The sequence below is a fragment of the Centroberyx affinis genome, unplaced genomic scaffold, assembly GCF_046629955.1.
Source record: "Centroberyx affinis isolate AG114_WGS23_722 - 3 ecotype Tasmania unplaced genomic scaffold, CSIRO-AGI_Caff_v1 ptg007140l_1, whole genome shotgun sequence".
In the NCBI taxonomy this organism is placed as follows: Eukaryota; Metazoa; Chordata; class Actinopteri; order Beryciformes; family Berycidae; genus Centroberyx; species Centroberyx affinis.
In genome coordinates, this window is record NW_027283618.1 from 27,906 (window position 1) to 47,239 (window position 19,334).

Consider the following 19,334-nt stretch of genomic DNA (forward strand, 5'->3'; position numbering starts at 1 on the left):
GACTATCGCTGTAGTTTAACCCCCGAAAAAGGGAAAATCTTTACAATCATTTGGTGTGTGGAATCTAGACAAATTTGTTTTAAGAAAACAATAAATTATTTTTTCAGTCTCCATACATTGTGAAATATCTGACAGCTGTGGTAAGTCATTGGTGTTGTAGACTAACACAACCAGTTTTACTGTGGCAGCAGTGACTGTTGGTCTGTTATGGCATCAGACTTTGACCTCTGGGCCGGTCCCTTTTTTTGAGGATATATGGCTGAACTAGTTTGGTTTACATTTGTCTATTTTTAAATATATATACATATTTATACATATACTGATTAGCCCAAGGAGGAGGGGTGATGGGATTACAACTGCAGGTCAAAATAAAAAATCATTAACAGTCATATCCCATATCACAAGTTCAAATGACATGAAACGAATGAATAACATGAAATTTGGTGCACATAGCCTACTGTATCTGGATTGTTTTGCTACATTTCACAAATTTGCCTCCAGGACCATCAGTGTTCGCCATATTAACATATCCACCATTTTGATTTTCTTATAAAACAGTTTTCTCTATTTTCCCTTTTCCCCTATCCCTAAGGCTTTATTATTTACTGCTTGGGTCAGAGTGACAGTGACTATCATTTGTACAGTCGATCAATATGGGGCACCACGAATGTCAAAAAGAAATCATTACCAGAAACTTTTACCTTTTTTCCCCATTTGTGTAAGATTTGTTTTCAGCAACTGTTTTCATCCAATTTATCCAACTTTCCCACCCAAATGTACAAACATAATCCCACTCAGACCAGCTGCTGTCTGACATACAAGATGAGAACCACTCTGCTGTTCTTTTGCACTGCGATCTTCATGGAGACAGAAGCCATATTAATATTACAAGTAATGTTAATTTGTTTGCCTGCTTTGTGTTATTTTGCACTGATCTGGTTTACTAGAAAACTGTTGTAAACCACGTGATGAGCTGTTCTGGATTCCCTCAGTCTTCCCTGCACACTTGTATACTATCTTCTGTTATATTTTCTTGTAATCTGTGAATGATGAAGTAAATAAGCCCCCGTCCAACAAGAAAGGTACACTTACACACCCACTTTAACAGCAACTTCAAGGACTTATCCATGCCTTTCAAGGTCTTGTGTGGTGGAGTTAAGGACTCATGTTTTGGGGTAAGACATGACATTCAGAATTTGAATCATAGGCCCTTATGGTGAAATCCTTGGGGTTAAAGCTGGGAAGTGACTGATGAATTTGGTAGCTTTATTTTAATAGAAAATCAAGTACTTTCATTACAGCCATCCATTCATTCATTCATTCATTCATTCATTCCTCTAAAACTTTCCACAAATCCACAAACTTTCAAGGATTTTCAAGGCCTTTTATTATGTATGCCATTGGTATTAGCATTGCAGACAAATGGTTGTATTCAGGCATAACAAAGCTCTTTTCTGCTGCGAGCGCAAGCGCCACCTATCCAATCCGCGACCAGCATTCCTCAAACCAGGAAGTGCTCCAAGTGATCCGAGCTGAGGAACAGGAAGGCAGATGAGACGAGTTTGACTTCAGGCAACTTGCTGCGCGCAGCAAAACTCCGATTGAGCGTCCAAGCATTTAAAAAACAGGTTAGTCGTCTTTATTTATTTATATATTTTCTCCTCCAGCGAGTGAGTCAGCCTCAAACCTCAGTCCGTCACTGGCAGCTTAGAGGCGGACACTTTGGCTAGCTGCCTTTAGCTGACTTCGCAGAGAAATGTCGAATTAAAGTCGTGTTAAAGGTTTACATTTCATATAGTACACATTACCTGATTGTACATTCAGTGTTGTGTTTCATAGTGTTTTGCTTGAGAAGATCAAGGGGCTAATAACGTTATTTAGCCTTTTGCAGTAACAGTTAGCTAACGCCAGCTAGCTTATCGCTAGTTAATTATAAGCTTACCTTTGGAGTTTGGGGTCACCCGGATTCATGTGACCTGGACGCCGATTTTGGGTCATTTTGGGTCATTTTGAGGGTCATGAGTGATTAGTGCTGAAGTTGGGGGCAGGGAGACATATCCCATATCTTCTCCAGTGTAACTTCCCCCTAATAATTCATGATGTGTGTGATATTTATGCTCTGTCATGGAGTTGCGAGCTGTCAAGGGAGTTTCCCTGCCTTCTGAGCAGTGCATCCTGGGATAGGCTGCAGCCCCCTGTGACCCTGGAAAGGAATAAAATGGTTAAGAAAATGAATGAATGATGTTTAAGTGTGTTTTTGGTAACTCAGTAGTTTGTCAGCTCTCACAGTTGTCTTACTGTTTCATTGAAAGGCGGTGCCGCATCATGGCCGGTATCCAGATCCGGAAGTACCGGGACGAGGACTCGGAGGCGGTGAAGGAGATCTTCACCCTGGGGATGAGCGAGCACGTGCCCTCGTCCTTCATGCACCTCCTGAAGCAGCCGCTCACCCAGATGGTGCTGATGTGCGTGTTCTGCGCTCTGATGGCCAGCTCCAAGTCCTTCCTGCTGCCCATCCTGGCCGTCACCCTCCTCCTGGCGGGGGCGCGGCAGTTCGTCGGCCACATGTTCTCCAGGTACATCGAGACGTCCCTCAAGAAGGACCTCAACTGCGTCAGGGAGACCTACCTGGAGCAGAAGGACGCGTGCTTCTGGGTGGCTGAGATCGAGGGCCGGGTGGTGGGCACGGTGGCCTGCCTGCCCGCCGAGAGGGTGCCGGGCTGCTTGGAACTGAAGCGCATGTCTGTGCGCCGGACGCACCGCGGGATGGGCATCGCCAAGGCTCTGTGTCGGACGGTAGCGGATTTCACGCGGGACAGGGGTTACGCGGCCGTCGTCCTGTACACCTCGATGGTGCAGACAGACGCTCAGAAGCTTTACGAACACATGGGCTACGACAAGATAAGGGAGTTTGTCATTCCTGAACTTGTTGCCAAAATCACCAACTTCTCCCTGGTTGAGTACAGACTAGATTTACAGCGAGATCGGAAAGGGGACTGAATGGACTGAAATATAAAAATACACACACACACACACACACAAAAAAATTGCTTAACATTTCAGAATGACAGCATCCTCATTTGTAATTTGTTACTACACACAAACTGGATGGATCGAGCATTTATTATTTTTTGGCATTTCTGTTACCTCATTGAATCATCTTCCTTTATAGTTGATTTACATGTAACATTAGTCCTTAAGTATGGATAAATCTGTTCTTTCCATGGTTGTGCTATCCAGCGTTTTATGTTGATTGATTTGCTTTAATTTCATTATTATTATTATTATTCAATTATTTGATTTTGTAAATTATTCATGCCTATCGGGCGCTTAGAATAAAATGTTAGAGCTAAACTGTGTCTCTTCATTTTTGTGGCATGAAAAACAAATTTCTATAAAGTAAACATTTTTTTTAAGAATTTATTTTTAAATAGTATCCTGAACCCAGTTTCCCCAGCCTGTCCTAACCACAAAGATTATTTCTTATAATAGAAATGAGGTGATCCTGATTAGGTGAACATTAAGATGCTTATGAGAAGCCCATCCATGTTTTGGTAAAAGGTGCTGAACAGGTGACATGTTAGATCATGAGAATACATAACATAATAATATATTGGGTGTATTTGAAACCTTGAGATGAATAATCATAGGTATATGTCTGATTTCAGTATTTTAACAGCCAACATACATGCAGTTGCATTTTCTTTTCATATTAGATGGAGTGCAAATGTAAAACCTGACCTGCAGGTACATAATCCTCTGCTGTTTTCAACTATGAATGTTCACTGTAGTCAAACCTCCAGTGTTTAGATATCTAAAAACATTGCTTACTGAAAAACACAACATGTATTCGTACAGCGTACTTCATCATGTCATCTAAAAATACATTCTCATCTTCACTTTTTGTCTGCGAGTGAGCTCTGTTATTCTTTCCAGGGCGACCAGGTGGCCAGTTTTTTCGGCTCCGTCCTTCCTGGGACGAGGACAATGGGAAATGTGTTCCTCTGCTTTCCCCTGGCAGCCAAAGCCTTGTCTGGATCCCTCCTGACTCCACTAATAACCACAATGCTGCTGCTGCTGGAGGCCCGAGAGAGAGAGAGTCGGGTACCTGCTTCACCCAGGGGATCCGGCTCGGTCTCAGACAGGATCTCATGGATATTAAAACAACCTACATGCAGGAAGGACACGTCTTGTGTTTCTGTGTGGCTGAGAGTCAGGGAAAGTTTGTTAGGAGGGAGTTAGGGGGGTTTGTGCATCGCCAGATCACGGCTCACGGCTTCGACAGAATAGATGAATTTGTCTGACCGTCCCCTGCCAGCCAAGCTGATCAACTTTATGATGTTTAAATATGGAAACAAGGTGCAAGGTCAGCTAGAAGCCTCACCTGCGGATGCACGAGTAGTCAGGATGAATTTCTGTTTCCTCTACTTGTTGATGTTTTTGTTTCTTTTGTTTTTTCCTTGACGGTTTTTGTTGATGTTTTCCTTTTCCTTGTTTTTTTGTCTTCTTTTGTTATTGATGTTTTTTTCTTCTGTGTTTTTTTTAGCTGTTGCTTTTTGCTTGATGTTTTTTTTTGTTGTTTCCTATTTCCCTGGGTGATATATATATATATATATATTTATTTATTTATTTATTTTTTGCTTTTTTTCCTTGGTGTTTCTTTTCCCCCTTGGCGTTTTATTACATAACTGTTTTTGTAGGTACAGAACTTTTCCAATATGAATTTTACAAAGAGCTTCACATGGCAAGCAAAAGAGAAACAAGGTTGCTGAAGAAAAGAAGACAAAGAAAGAACATCTAATTAACTTTATTATAATTTATGCCATACTTTTTCTGTTCCTTTACATGGAATTATATTGATATATTTCAATAGACTTGTCAGCTGTCCTCTTTCTCACTGATGAATGCAGTAATGTACTTAGTGTGTGTATATAACCTGATACGGTGTTAAACATGTCAGCAGGCTCCATGGTTTGACAGTTGTGGTCAGGCAGCAGGTTGGACACCTCAGGATGTTGCCGGTCAGATTTCCATGGATGGATGTAGCCTGGCAGGGACGAAGCTGAGCGGTTACATTTAACACAACCAGGTAAGATTTCAGCACACACTGCCACCTGGACTTGGGTGGTACATGTAGGAAAGCTTTGTTAAAATGCAGGTGTGTGTGTTTTGTTGTTAAAATGTGCCGGGTGAAGCCAGGGGAAAGCATGAGAAAGCTAACTGAAGCTAGCTAGGCTACTGTTGCTAGCAGCTGAGCAGGGAGTGTCCAACCAACTGACAGCTGAGACTGAGGAACAAATGTCGGTTTATACTGTAGAGAGATGATATTAATGACAATCACAGCTATTAAATACAACGAATGGACATTAAAAACACGCATTTTTTTTTTGGCTGGTGATTGTTTCAGTTATTTAATTAGCTGTGGTTGATGGTTATGGGGGGAGCGGGGGTCGGACAGCCAGCCCACATGGGATGATTTGACTTAATTTGGCTTTAGTCCTCAGATTTATTTTCTCATTTGGCAGAAGCCTATTTCGTTAATCTGCCAGGATAAAATGCAGTGTAATGTAATGTCAGGCTGCAGCCACACCCATGCTGTCAATTAATATGATTCCCTACCAGACATAACGGGCCAAAAATGATTAGTTTAGCCTCTGTTGTATTTAGGGTAATAGTATAACTCATTTTAATTAAGTTAATTTACTGACAAGATTATTGTTGTGGTGTATTCAGTGGGGCAATATTTTTGAGGCAATGGTGCCCTGGCTTTGAAATCACTAGATGGCACCAGATTACACATTTAGCACTTCCCTTTTCCCATAATTTAGACTCAGCCATCTTTATTTATACATTAGCAGGCCTATTTTGATGATGATGATGCATTTAAATCAAGCACTTTGTTGCTCATTTGATGCACACTGGAATAAAGGGTCAGCTACACATATGTACCTGAAATGAATAGGCTCTATCCTTGTGTTTGTATGGATGACCTACTTTTCATGTATGCATGACATAGTGCTGTCTGAGAGCAGACCTAAATATATCTGGCAAGCAGGTAGTGGAGGGTGAACCCAACTTTCAATTTGAGAGATACAGTTAATCCACCGTTATTAGTCTTTATGGTATAAGTACTTTGTAGCAAGAAATATCAGACTGATGTAGGTTACATGGATATAAGGTCATTTAAAAAATAAAACACTATTCTATGCTTTTCTGTTTTTCACTTTTTGTAATTTTTGGGATTCTCCTCATGGCAATGACATAGGCTATTTGAGTTCATAGTTTACCCATTAATGAAACATTTACCACTGTATTACTAATCATGAGGCCAAAACATCATGTATCCCACACAGTAAAAGTTGTGCTGTTAATATTAGCCCTAACAATAAATGTTAATACTAGATGACAACTGCTGCAGCTTTAACCTTGGTGAAATAGCTTTATGTATCGACAGGTTATTTCTCTTCAGTTTCAGTGACCCTGCCGTATCATTTACTGAACCGAACTCTTATCAAATGAAACCCTCGCTTCCTATTGATTTTTTTCCTAGCCGTAGAGATCTGTACCTTGATGACATAATGATGCTGTGTGAAACCAATCACAGCATGACTTTGACACAGCGGCTGCTATTTTAGCTCTTCATTCAAGTATCTGTAAAAGGCACGATATCTCTCAGATATGTTGAACTTAAATTTATACTACATTTATACTATACTGCACGGCCCGTTTTTCTGTTCTGATCTGTATTAGCATTTAGGACGTAGCGATGTTGTTCGTTTTTTACCTTGTCAGTGAGGTGGATTTCATCCTCCCCGGACCGGCAGACCTAGATGCGTAGTGTCGATCCTGCTGAATTTCCAGTGTGTCACCTCTGTTCCTAAAATCTCGACTGTGAGCTCGACTGTAGCTGTGCCGGTTACGCCTCTCTCTCTCTCTGCCTCATTGTCCTCATCCTCTGTGATGAGGCATTTTGGTCGTCTGCTGATCCCATGTGGATTTCAGCGGCTATGCCTATTTCTTTGGTGAGAGATAAGACCCCCCCCCCCCCCCCCGCCCCAACCACCCACCTACCTCCCTCTCCTCCTCCTCCTCCTCCTCCTCCCCCCCAGCACCCACCCCCTCGGTTCTGCTCTGCCCACCTCATTTGCATAAAGGGGTGCAAAGAGACTGCAGAGATTTATTGTGTGTCCCTAAATATCCACCACTGTAAGTAGCTCTGAATCTTAGGCTGGCTCTTGTTTAGTTGGCTGTTTTCAGACTTGTATACACAGTTTTGTGATATTATATGGGGATTTAGGCTGTTTTGAAGCCACAGATGCATTCAAAAGGCTCAGGCTTACATGATTCTGTCAGAATATCCATGTGTAGGATATACTAAGCCCACAAACCCCACAATATATCAGCCTGGCCCAAGCTTTGTTGCTGAAGCTTTATGACTGATGCATTATTAGGCAGATATGTATCTCCCTCTCCTGAAAGCTTTGGTCCCTTTGGTTCAGCTGCTGAAATGCATCCTGTTAAAACAAAACTCTCTCATCAGCCTCGATGCTGAAACCTTTTACACAGAAGCCCTGCAGCATTTGCTTCCATTGCAAAAAAAAACCCAGACAACACATGAATAGAGGATTGAGAGTGAAAAAGCCCCAGCCACGCAGTTAGCTCATAAAAGAGTGTTAATCCTGCTTCTGTGATCTGCCAAACCATCAGGCTGGGCCCTAATGCAATCTGCAGGCCTTTGCTTACAGTGTGCTGCATGATGGAGCGTCACCTGGGCCTTTTGTGTCGAACCACAATGAAGTGGAATCGAACTGGTTCACCTTCCCCCTGGTGGAAAAAGGCTCACTACCTGTGTTTCACGTCTTTCATTTCTAGGCCAAATGTAATTCGTTTGTCCCGGCAGTCATGCTTTTAACAGGAGGGGAGAGGAGGTGAAATGCTTTTTGAAGAACTTGGACAGTAATCTGAAACAGCCTGCAGTGCAGAGAGAGCATTGTTTCTGGACACATCTGGCATCATGTATGATGTTGCTTTGTTGCGTTGATGGCTGTCAAAACAGTTCAAAGAGTGTTTTTGGTGACTGATCATTCATGAGTGTATTGATTATTGGAGGATTTTAGCAGGAATACACTTTGACGATTGGACTTATCTGGACTGTGAGAAGTCTTGCCTGTCAGCTCTCTTTGATCAGCCATAAAGCTGAAGAAAACAAGTCCAAACGACTGCATCATGCTAAATTCTGAGGATTAAGCATGAGAATAATGACTGTCCAGTTTCTGATATGCTTTTGAGAGGCATATTGCAGGCTTTAGGACCCAGCACCGCCGCCTGGGCCTAAACCACCCTCCCTCCTGCAGAAGCCAGCGCAGACACTAGCGCAGTGCTGCCGCTCAGCTGATGCACTCACAGCAGACCGAGCCTGCTCGTTTTTTCCCCCCGTCTCTGCTCTGTTTTCCTTTTCGGCCCATTCATCCCCTTGCGAGGTCGGCCCCGGCGAGGCGGATTGGGGGGAGCGCCTGTCCTCAGAAGCTCCCAGACTGAGCCGGGCCACCGCCGGCCCCCCTGTGATCAGCAGAGAGGAGAAACGGGGAGTTTTTGGAGAGCCCAGACTGTACTGTGAGGATTAGGAGAGGGGATGGTGTGATCTGTAAGGAGAGAGGAAGAGGAAGAGAGCGAAAGAGAGAGACGCTCCGGCGGCATCACTGAACCCCCCCCCCCCACCCCTCTCCCCGACCCCCTTGTGTCTGGCCGACGCTCTCCCCAATAACACGCTCCCTCAGTCAAGACGGCCGACGGGGGGCTCGGCGACCAGGAAACATGTCACAGACTAGGAGGCACACGTACACCCGGGTGAGTGTGCTCTACCTCACCTCGAGAGGTGTGTGTGTGTGTTGGTGTGTTGGTGTGTATACATCCCAGATGGGTGAATGAATAGGCCAGACTGTTGTGTCAAGTTAGTGCTGTTTTGATCTGTGCGCCATTGTTTCTGTTGTGTCTGGTCGATTTGTTTCGCTCTGTCATCTGCCCCGATGTAGGTTTCTACTCTGAATGGGGGGTTTTTCTAATCCATTTCGGCGGTGCATTCCTCTTGTCTGAATTGTTGCCTCTTTGTTCGGCTCCGATGCCCCCCAGGCGAGACATTGGTGTTGTGATGTTGGGTTTTGGACCTCTGTCACGCATCTGTAGACCTGTAAACTAATAGCCAATACATGACAGGCGGGTAATAGGTCTTGCAAGGCTTTTGTTACCGCTGGACACACAATCCGCGAGCCCCAGAAGACTTCCTGTTTGTCATCCGTCTCTGAGTCAGGCAGCGTCCCTGTCACCAGGAGGGATGACATCAGTGCTCGCCCCTTAGATTTAGGCTACTTCTCTTTCAGCGTACGTCTCGGCTACTCTGTTCTTCCCAGCTAATGATGAAGCCATTTAGTAGCCATCCCAGATCATACAAAGCTCCTCACTTCTCACAAATGTCCTCTTTATCTTTATTGCGTAGTTTGTAATGTAGGCTGCATAACACACAAGACAATCAATGAAAACCATGGGACAGCACTCGCAGGTGTTGTTTAACAAAGCAATACTCGACCTCACATAAGCGTAACGCTAACAAGTTTTGGCAGCAGCCTTTCTGGGAGCTTCCTTCGCCATGAGTGCTCCTGTACAGTAAATGTAGGCTGTGTAATTGTTTGCATCTTCTCTGAGCTTTGTAGTTTGAGCTTGCGTGTGTTGTAAGTGTAGAGTGGCACTGAATTATTCACCGTGCCCTCCTCTGGTCCTCCTCTCTGCCTCCAGCACATGGCAGACAGGCCCGAGCATCGTATGAACCGTGGTGAATGTCTCCTTGCAGACTGTTGGCGGGTGCACTAGAGTGAGGTAGCCCACCCAAAACACTGGGGTGTCTTATCAAGGATTGTCCTTGTTTTTGTTTTATTTTATTTTATTTTATTGATTTGATGACTTTAGAAACACATAGTATAAAACCTAATGAATATTTCATTGCAGACCGCTGCTGGGTGCGTTTGAGCCGTGTTGTCTCCCCGAAGCACTTCAACCAAGGATTCCTCCTTTCTTTTTAAAATTTGATTTGATGGCTGTAAAGACACGTTAAGACTGAATTAAATCACTCAGGATTTTTTCCCCATTGTGCTCATCATGACATGCAAAACTCTTGACAGTTAAGACTCGGGGATGCAGTGTACATGCTGGTTAAAGTGTCTCGTTCTTTGTTGGTCATGAATAATAAGCAAGGCTAATTAGACTTTCAGTAATTAGAGCAATTCAGGTTTTGCATGGCTGCTTTCTACATAGCTACATATGGTGACGATAACGTGCATAAAAAGGCCATCATCCACAATTCGTCTTTGATTTCTGCTGTTATATATAACAAGTGGAGATGGGAAGCTATCCAGGCGTAGAGCTGATCATCCCCTCCTTTCATATTTGATGTAATTGACGACAAATTTAGGCATTTAGCAGACGCTCTTATCCAGAGCGACGTACAATAAGTGCAGCAGTAAAATAAGTGAACATTCCTCAAGCATCAGTCAAGTAGCCAGATGGTTCAGAGTGCGATGAAAACAGAAAGTGCTATAACTTTAATCAAGAAAGGTAAAGTAAGAACATTTCTCCTATCAACATCTAGGTTCTTCTAGGTTGCATTAAAGATGTTTTACTAGAAAAGAAAATGGAAAAAAGGAAAACGTTATTAGCATGTGCACCTTTCAATCCAGTGTTAAGTGATGACAAAGCAGCATGCACCTTCCTATAGTCTATAGCCTTTTGGTTCTCCTTACTGGGCAAGTCCTGATCAATAAGACCTCTATTCAACGCCTGCGGTTGAGAAATGTAAACAGGTTAAATGCCTCTTAAGAATTGACGCCATCTTTGAGCTTAGGGTTAGGCTAAATGGTTTCAGAAAACCACGGCTCTTACAATCATTAAAATTCTCCAAGTGATTTCAGAGGGGCCATAATGACATGAGAGAGCACAGGAACAAAACAGTCTTTATGTCGCCACATTCCTACCTATAGCCTACTTTACTTAGGGTTTATGCTTTGACCTGGGACAATATGGAGGGATGTCTGTTAAAGTCATGCAGCACTCAGTATAACTGGATACCTCTGATGCAAATTGTTGTTCATTGTTTTAAATGAATGCACTGATTAATGCAAAAACTGAATATGTAATCTATTGCTTAGCTCATAAATTTAGCAATCAAGACTCATTAAACATTGGTTCCAAAAATAACACTGCTTAACTCTGATGCTAATGCCCGAAATGTCTTACATGACCACAGACATTTGTATTGGAAAGAATAGGTTCGGTTATATTATTACTGTCTGAAGCTGCTAAAAAGCCTGTATCTTGCAGCACTGTGTCTGTAATCTTTGGTGCACTGCCTTCCTTCATCTGGCCCCGGGGGTTTCTGTGTTGTTTAGTATAATCTAGATTAAGACAGTGGTACATAGACTGTGTGGACGGTATATTTACAGTAAGCGTCTGACTCAGAGCATCATCTTTTACAGAGTAATAACATCCAGTCCTCTATGCCATTCTGCTGAGTCACCATCGGTTCTAGGACACCACACTGTAAATTGGGTTATTCGGGATTATTTGATTACAAAATATTACAGTATTACGAGTAAATTTGCCCCCCTTTCAAATGATGTGCCATGCAAATTATGTCCCCACGCATCAATATTGAGTTATGAAATCTCTGAGTGTTGCCATGGAATTTGTCTCGCAAATTGGGCTCCTCAGCTGGAAACTACTGGAAACTGTGCTATTTGTGCCTGTATTGACATTTTAGCAAGCACAGTAGAAGAGCAAAGCCTAGCTTTCACTTTACATGTGGTACTTATAGCTCAGTGGGTAGAGAATGGCACGAGCACTACCGGGGTTACAGGATCCATTCCCACAGGGGGTCACCTACACTAATAATTTATAACCTCATGGTACTATAAGGTACTTTTAATGCAAGTGTGCACCAAACAGCCTATGTTATATCATGGACTGTATTGGTTAAAGTAGCAATCTGTGACATTTCCATATAAATAAATGTCTGTTTTGCTACTCTCTATCACTGATTGCTATAACACAATAGTGATTCAACCTATATCCAATTCATGAAAGCTTTTCCATTTGCTGTTCGAACACCCGGTGTCTGGTAGCTAATCCTCTGCCGCAGAGGAAGTGATGTGTTTTTATGTCTCCGGTTTGTTTGGAATAAACAGAAGAAGAAGAACTGGGCAGTTAGCATGAGCAGTGATAGCCACCATGGCTGAACAGACAAAGAAAAGAGCGCCACCTACAGAAACTCAAACCGCATCAAACAGAAAATCCAAGGAAAAAGACGTCACAGTACTGGACACACTGTTTGATTGACAGGTGATCTCTGGGAGGTGCAGTGCAGAAACACCACAGCAATGAGCGCTTAGCAACAAAGATTAAGTACATAGTTATCTGTTTAGTGAAGCAGTTTTAGTGATGTGCTTGTAGAATTATAGATGTGGATCGTTAAAGTCACTCCTTAGGTTTAACCAACATAAGTATTCCATCTACAAGAGATCCACACACACAGTCCAGATACAAGACATGTTAATGCCAGGTGTAAATGGGGCCTTTGTTTTTTTATTTTCATTTTGGACAGTGACCCTCAAAATGTCAAAATGTTCAACAAAACCCTGAAACCCTTGTAGTAAATATCCAATATTACAAAGATGCTCTCTTATTTAATTTCACTCATCATCATCAAGCATTCCATGGCAGCCATCTTGACTGTACAAACTAAGCTACCTTCAGAAGTGTTGATTTGAATGTGAATGGCTTGTGTTGACAGTCCAAACCTCTGTATCTCTCCCCCCCCCCCCCAGACCACCAGCAGCGGCAGCAGCAGGATGAGCTCGGACGGCGGCGGCAGGCCGGCCAAGGTGGGCTCCCTGGTGGAGGTGATCGGGAAGGGGCAGCGCGGCACCGTGGCCTACATCGGCACCACGCTCTTCGCCTCGGGCAAGTGGGTGGGCGTCATCCTGGACGAGGCCAAGGGCAAGAACGACGGCACGGTGCAGGGCAAGCGCTACTTCACCTGCGAGGAGAACCATGGGATATTTGTGAGACAGTCGCAGGTAACTGGCAGACTTGTTTTTTTTTTAGGTTATGATGAAGGAAGAGTTACTTTCCAAAATGCTTTATATCCACTTTGGGGGGGAAAAATCTTTACCTGAAGTTCATATAAAGGATCCAGGCTGTTTGTCAACTGTGGACTTTGGGAACTGGAAAGTTATCAGGGATATTTTGCTGTCTGGCATTTTTGATCAGTAGATATCAGGGTAAGAAATTAACTTTTTTTCAGAGAGAATTTCTTTTGGCCTGCAATCACATTTTGTTTGTTTTTTTTAGAGACATTTTGGTTGTTTTCAGGGGCAATTTTATTGAACTATGAAACAATGCCCTTGCGTTGCATATTGGCAAATAAAAACTCAGTTTTACTACTAAGATTTGTTTTATTTCTGTAATATACCACATGTCCTACACTTCCTTCCCACTGCTGGAAAGAGGATGGAGCCGTTTTCTCCTCTCTCTGTCTCCAACCAGTCCACCTTCCACCTCTCCATTGTTGTTTTTTTTACAGTATTGGTTGTTTTATTTTTTGTTGACGCAGTGTTTTGTGTGGGATTGATATTTTCTTCTGCTGTCTGCATGGAGCCAACGTTTCCTCCTGCTTCAGGCTGTGCGCTCGGTTTGTTTTTGATCATAAACCGCTCCATTTTTCTCTCTCCCAGAACGCACTGGCTCCCACGAATCACCTACGGTGGCCCAGGGGCGACAGTAATCGCATTCACTTTATGACAACTCGATGAAAATATGTGAACAGAGCAAAATATTTAATTTCACAGGCATTATATTTAATTTCACAGGCATTTTTAAAGGCATTTTTGCCCCTGAGCCTCTGTTACTTTCTGACTCTACTACAGGAAAGAGTGTAAATTCTTGCTGCTGTGCTACCTGTGACCTAGCTCTGCCAGTACGCACACACACACACACACACACACACACACACACACACACATCAGCTGCAATGCTGATTAGGTGCTGTATCACTAACCCTTTTAATAAGTCTCCTGCTTAGCTTAACAGACTGGCTGACCCCGAGTGGCCTTGCACCGGAGTTGTAAAGGTTGCTATGGGAACTGAGAAAATTGCAATTCACTTGGCGAGAACCATATTTGAACAAACATCAATAAACAAGCCAGTTGTTTTTCTGCCACTTTGGTCGCTTTCTTCTTCTGTCTGTTTCGCTTTTTGTTTTGAAGGCGACAGCTGATGAATGAAATGGTGGGAAATGAAAATCTGTTATATGTTGGAATACATTTCTTACCGTCTCTGTTTCTCTTTCTCTCTTTCTCTCTCTCTCTCTCTCTCTTTCTATATCTCTCTTTTTCTATCTCTTTCTCTCTCTCAGATCCAGCTGGTTGATGATGGGGCAGACACCACATCCCCTGAGACACCTGAGCCAGCCACTGCCAAGGTTCCCAAAAGAGGTAAGGACACACACACGCACACACACACACACACACACATACACACACACACACACACACACACACACACAGACAATATTCAGGAGCATATGTTTTGTCCTTGGCCAGCATTCTGTAGCAGGTTTCTGTATTCAGTCGGTCTTCTGCCAGTAAAAGGGGATTTGGTAAAACACGATAAAATCTTGTTGATCCTGACTTCTGTGAAACGGAGGTCGACTGGGGGATAAGACGTAACGTAGTGGAATTTCAAACCTAAGCAAAATCCAAAATATGAAACGTGCACTACACACACACACACACACACACACACACACACACACACACACAGACACAGACACACACACACACATACTCTCAGCTTTTTCTTACATGAATCAACATCTCTTATCAAACCACTCGCAGTATGTAATGTAATGGCACCAGGCCAGGGTGGTCCAGCGGGTACAGAGGCCGTCCCGTAACTGAAAGGTCACAGGTTCAATTCCCATAACAGCCATTGATGTCTATCCGCAGCCTTGTCTCCTGTCACAGTGTCCTTGAGCAAGACAGTGTAACCCTACCTGCTCAGTCTGGTTTAGGGTGTCAGCTAAAGACCTGAAATGCAAATGTGCTTCAGTAAATATCTCATTACAAGGACGCTGTCTTGTTTCATGGAGGTCCTGTGTGGCTCGTTATGCAGAGCTTGGCCGGGGTTGGGGGTTTGATTCCCACTTGGGCCACCCATGCTAAAAAAATATGTGTGCACTCATGGTACTGTAAGGCTTTTTGAATGAAAGTGTCAACCAGATGACATATAAATGTCAAACTGAAAGGCAGTTTGAGTCAGCTCGGCCTACTTGCTGATAGAAGTAAACAGGAGATTCTTCTGTATCTTTCTAGAAGAACAGACCTGGGAAAAATTAGCTGGAAATTGTACCAGATGTTTTAACCACCTGGGATATAATAGGTGATTGCCAGCTAATCAAACAGCCTCAAAAGCGATCAAATCACTTGGGCTGGGCGATATGGACAAAATGAATATCATGGTAATCATAACAAATTATTTAGATATCAGTATGTAACGATATCTGCTAACACATGAAAAATCACATGTTAAATAAACAACCAAACTGATGTTTATTGCATTGAACTGCTTGGTAATTTGAAGTATGATAAAAGACGAGGAAGAAGTCATTTTCAAATAATATTCCCTAATTTGCTTCAGATTTCATTTTGTGAGAGATTATCAGTATTTTCTTATCTATCTATCTATCTATTTAGCAGCATATTTAACAGTATTGTATATCACGATAATTCAATATCATTGTTTCATCACAATGTTATTCTATTGGAAAACGATAAATGATAGCATTGAGGTATTGCCCAGCCCTTCTTTCAACAAGAGAAAGGAGATTTTGTTGCCTGTGTTCTCCCACATCTGTTTACCAACATTTTTGTCTGCTAGAGGGTGGAGGCTGAGGCTGAGGCTGTTTCCATGGTTACTCCTCAGTGCTGCTATGGGGTTTCAGGACGGGGGTGGGGGGTGGGGGGTGGGGGGGGGCTTAGGAACATCCATGGCCTGGGGCAGAGAGGGAGAGTTAAGGTGGTGACACATTTGGCAATTTTCTGGGCAATAGTAGATGGACAACATGGGCAACAGGCAACCAAGATATGACTCAGGGTTTATTCAGATGTTACCTGGCAACAAGGTAAACTCCTTGCTGCACTGTAGCTGCTGTAAAAGCTGTCCTGTGCATCGCTGCCTTTTAGATAAATAGAGGATGATCCAGAAAAATTAAAGCAGAAAATAGACAATTATCTTTACATCTTGGGCATTCGGCCGATGCTCCTCCCCTGAGCAACTTACTGTACAATGACTACAACAACAGAATAAGCTTTGAATTCCTGAATCCCCAGTATTACAAGTAGTAAGGAGTGTGATTGTCAGAGCCGCAGTGACCTGAAAATACTCCTGTGACCACAGAATGATCATGTAGGAGATGAACAGACAGAAATATAACCGTTTATGATGAATCATGATGAGATTCCTGCAGTTTATCGCAGATGCACGGCCGTCTGAGCGGCCAGCAGGAATTCGGCCGAGTGAGACATCCTGTGTTAGCGTCGGCCACCTGGTGAAAAGACTGGCGTGTTGACTTTATTCTGTTTGCCTTGTCAGTTTAAACCAGGATCTTGGTGGGACTTTAGACCATGAGAAGGATGACGCTGATGATAAAATAAGTGTTTGTCTCTCTCTCTTTCTCTCTCTCCTTCCTTCCTTCTTTTTCTCTTCAGAGATCCTTGAGACGCCCAGGTCCACTAAACTGGTGAGTTAGATAGCGCTGCACCGTGGCACAAAGTTCCCTGCCAGGCAATCAGCAGCAGATATGGTGGCATACACACACACACACACACACACACACACACACACACACACACACACACACACACACACACACACACACACACACACACACAAAAACAAAAGAACAGATGCAGATGGCCGTGCACACACAGACACAAATACTAACAGACGGAAAGACTAACAGACTCACATTTGTATGCATGCAGACATACAAACACACACACATGCCTGCACACTCACACACACACTCACACACACACTCTACATTCTCTGAAGTAAATCCTTTGTGTTTCTGTTGACTATTGGAGGATATCCTGGCTGAGTGCCAGACCTGCCCAGGTTTCCTGATTCAACGCTGATATTTCATCCATTCCTGACTGCCTATCTTGAAATAATCGGCCCTTTACAAACTGAAGTATTGCTAGTGAGGTGTGTGGGAGGCTTGGTAGCCTACAAAAAGAAAATAGAAACCTGCACAACACTGACTCTTTTATTTGCAATAATTTTTCCCAGGAACTGCATCTCTTTTCTCAGTAGCATGTTTTAATTCGATGTAAAACATTATTTTATTTATTTATGGTTTATTTGATAGGGACAGATACAATATACATAGACAAACTGAGAACAGCTATCTGATGCAAGTATCATAGTGTATATAGTGTATGCTAATTTGCAACACCCGTCCCTAGAGGGGCTTTTGTGAAAATAAGAGATTAAAACAGTGAGGTAAAAAGAAGGTAAACCAAGTACAGCAAGATACAATAGAGCACAGGGTTAAAAAAAAAAAAAAAAAGAGGAAAAAAAGGTAAACTGAGTACAACAAGATACCATAAAACACACATTTAGTAGTAACATAACTACAGAAAACTAGACAGGAGTACAAGTTTGTTGCATTAATCTTAAACAATCAAACAATCGGCAAGTACAGTAAATACACAGGAGTTGGCACAGAGGCTTGCTGATAACTTATAGTACATGCTGACACAGATCGTACAAGTACAACTGAGCGTCATAAACAGTACAAAGGGACACTGTAGCTACATATTATGAACAGTATACGTTAATCTCCATATATAAATACTAACAAATGGATGAGAGAAAGGGTGAGGCCGTCTTCTCCAGTCCTGGAATATATTAATAGTGTTGGATGTTCTAAACTTTTGAAATATAATTTAAAAATCCATTTAAGTAACTTCCTCAGTTTGTTGCAATAAGCACTGGTCTGTTTTAAATATTTTCAAGAAAAGTGACATCATCAAGTCTATGTATGCCACCTAAATCGATGATGTAGAAGTGAATGGCCTGTTTTCTTTTTTTGTCCAGCAGAGGGCGCTGCTCACTCATAAATGTCTTCAGTTAGATCGTGATAAGTAGGTTGGTTATTTTTTATCAAGTGTCTCTTAGCTGGAATCAGTTTTACCTTTCAGATTAAAATAAATTATGTGTCTTTGATGTGACCTGGTCTGTGACTCTAGATCAGCGGGCAGCACAGAAGTTATCAATTTATGACTTTCAAAGGCTTTAATTAATACAGGGCCATTTATTGCAGCTCTCTTAATTATGCATTACTCCAATATGGTTCTAGGATCTACAGCTGCAGTTGGTTGTTCTAAGGAATTTTGAATACATTATTTCAAAGAGTTCAACTGAGCTTTTATGCTTATCAGGTGCAAGTGTTTTGTCAGTAAATCACTTGTTCTTTCCCAGTGAGAAGCAGTGAGGTTAATGCAAAACCTGGCATCAGTTCATATGGAATAAAAACTGATTGATCCTGTAACACCTGCAGTAGATCTAATGTTAAACTTTTTTCATTTCCCTGTAATGTTGGCTGTTCACAGCTAGAAATTTGCCACCAAAAGCACCAACCAAAAGAATGTATTTTACATTTTATATTCTAGGTATTTAGCTGTTGCACTTAACCAAAGTGATTTGCAATAAGTGCAACAGTAAAATAATATAAATCTAAAGTAACCTAGATCATCACGCAACCAATAGTAAGGAGTGCAAGAGTCAGAGCCATATTGCCCTGAAAATAGATATGACAGTATTCCAGTGAACCTAGAAAGATCATGTAAGAGAGAAGTGCTCACAAAATAAATAAGGGCTAAGGATTTCTCCTAGAGGAAGAAGGGATTTATTTTGGTGTTATAATCCGAATTTCCCCTGAAAACTGAAAAAATCCCCAAGGAGCAATTACTTGACATTAAAATACATTAAACCAAACTCAGATGGTGTGTATATAGTTTTTAGGATTGGTGTCACCACTGTTAGAGGAAATCCTAGAAGAAGCCTGGTGCTGAGTCACAGCAGCCATGATGGAGTCTCAGTGGATCTGACTCCTGTTTCACCTCATACTCCTGCTGCTCCAGCCTCCTCCTTCCTCCCCACAGCACACCTCAAAGAAGAAGTGAACTGTATAATAATTATTAGCAAATATGCATAGCTTATTTCAA

The 19,334-nt window shown here is 42.4% G+C and overlaps 2 protein-coding genes across 4 annotated transcripts in view; both read left to right on the forward strand.

Moving 5' to 3' along the window:
* Positions 1-1,516: 1,516 nt before the first annotated feature.
* LOC139639339 (probable N-acetyltransferase camello) lies at positions 1,517-3,882 on the forward strand. 2 transcript variants are annotated; one of them, XM_071513423.1, is made up of 2 exons: positions 1,517-1,628; positions 2,313-3,882. In XM_071513423.1, exon 2 carries the CDS (start codon positions 2,326-2,328, stop codon positions 2,998-3,000), a length of 675 nt encoding a protein of 224 aa, XP_071369524.1. In that variant the 5' UTR covers positions 1,517-1,628; positions 2,313-2,325; the 3' UTR covers positions 3,001-3,882. The 2 variants fall into 2 exon arrangements, with proteins under 2 accessions (XP_071369524.1, XP_071369525.1); XM_071513424.1 differs by lacking the exon at positions 1,517-1,628 and adding an exon at positions 1,809-2,221.
* Positions 3,883-8,814: 4,932 nt separating this feature from the next.
* Positions 8,815-19,334, forward strand: part of LOC139639329 (dynactin subunit 1-like) — a 41,042-nt gene continuing 30,522 nt past the window's right edge. Inside the window, exons 1-5 of one of the 2 annotated variants that reach the window (XM_071513413.1) lie at positions 8,815-8,847; positions 12,870-13,121; positions 14,459-14,537; positions 14,976-14,989; positions 16,823-16,843. In XM_071513413.1, the coding sequence (XP_071369514.1) occupies positions 8,815-8,847; positions 12,870-13,121; positions 14,459-14,537; positions 14,976-14,989; positions 16,823-16,843 (399 nt within the window). Of the gene's footprint in view, positions 8,848-12,869; positions 13,122-14,458; positions 14,538-14,975; positions 14,990-16,811; positions 16,844-19,334 lie in introns of both variants that reach the window. The other variant, XM_071513412.1, reaches the window with a different exon arrangement.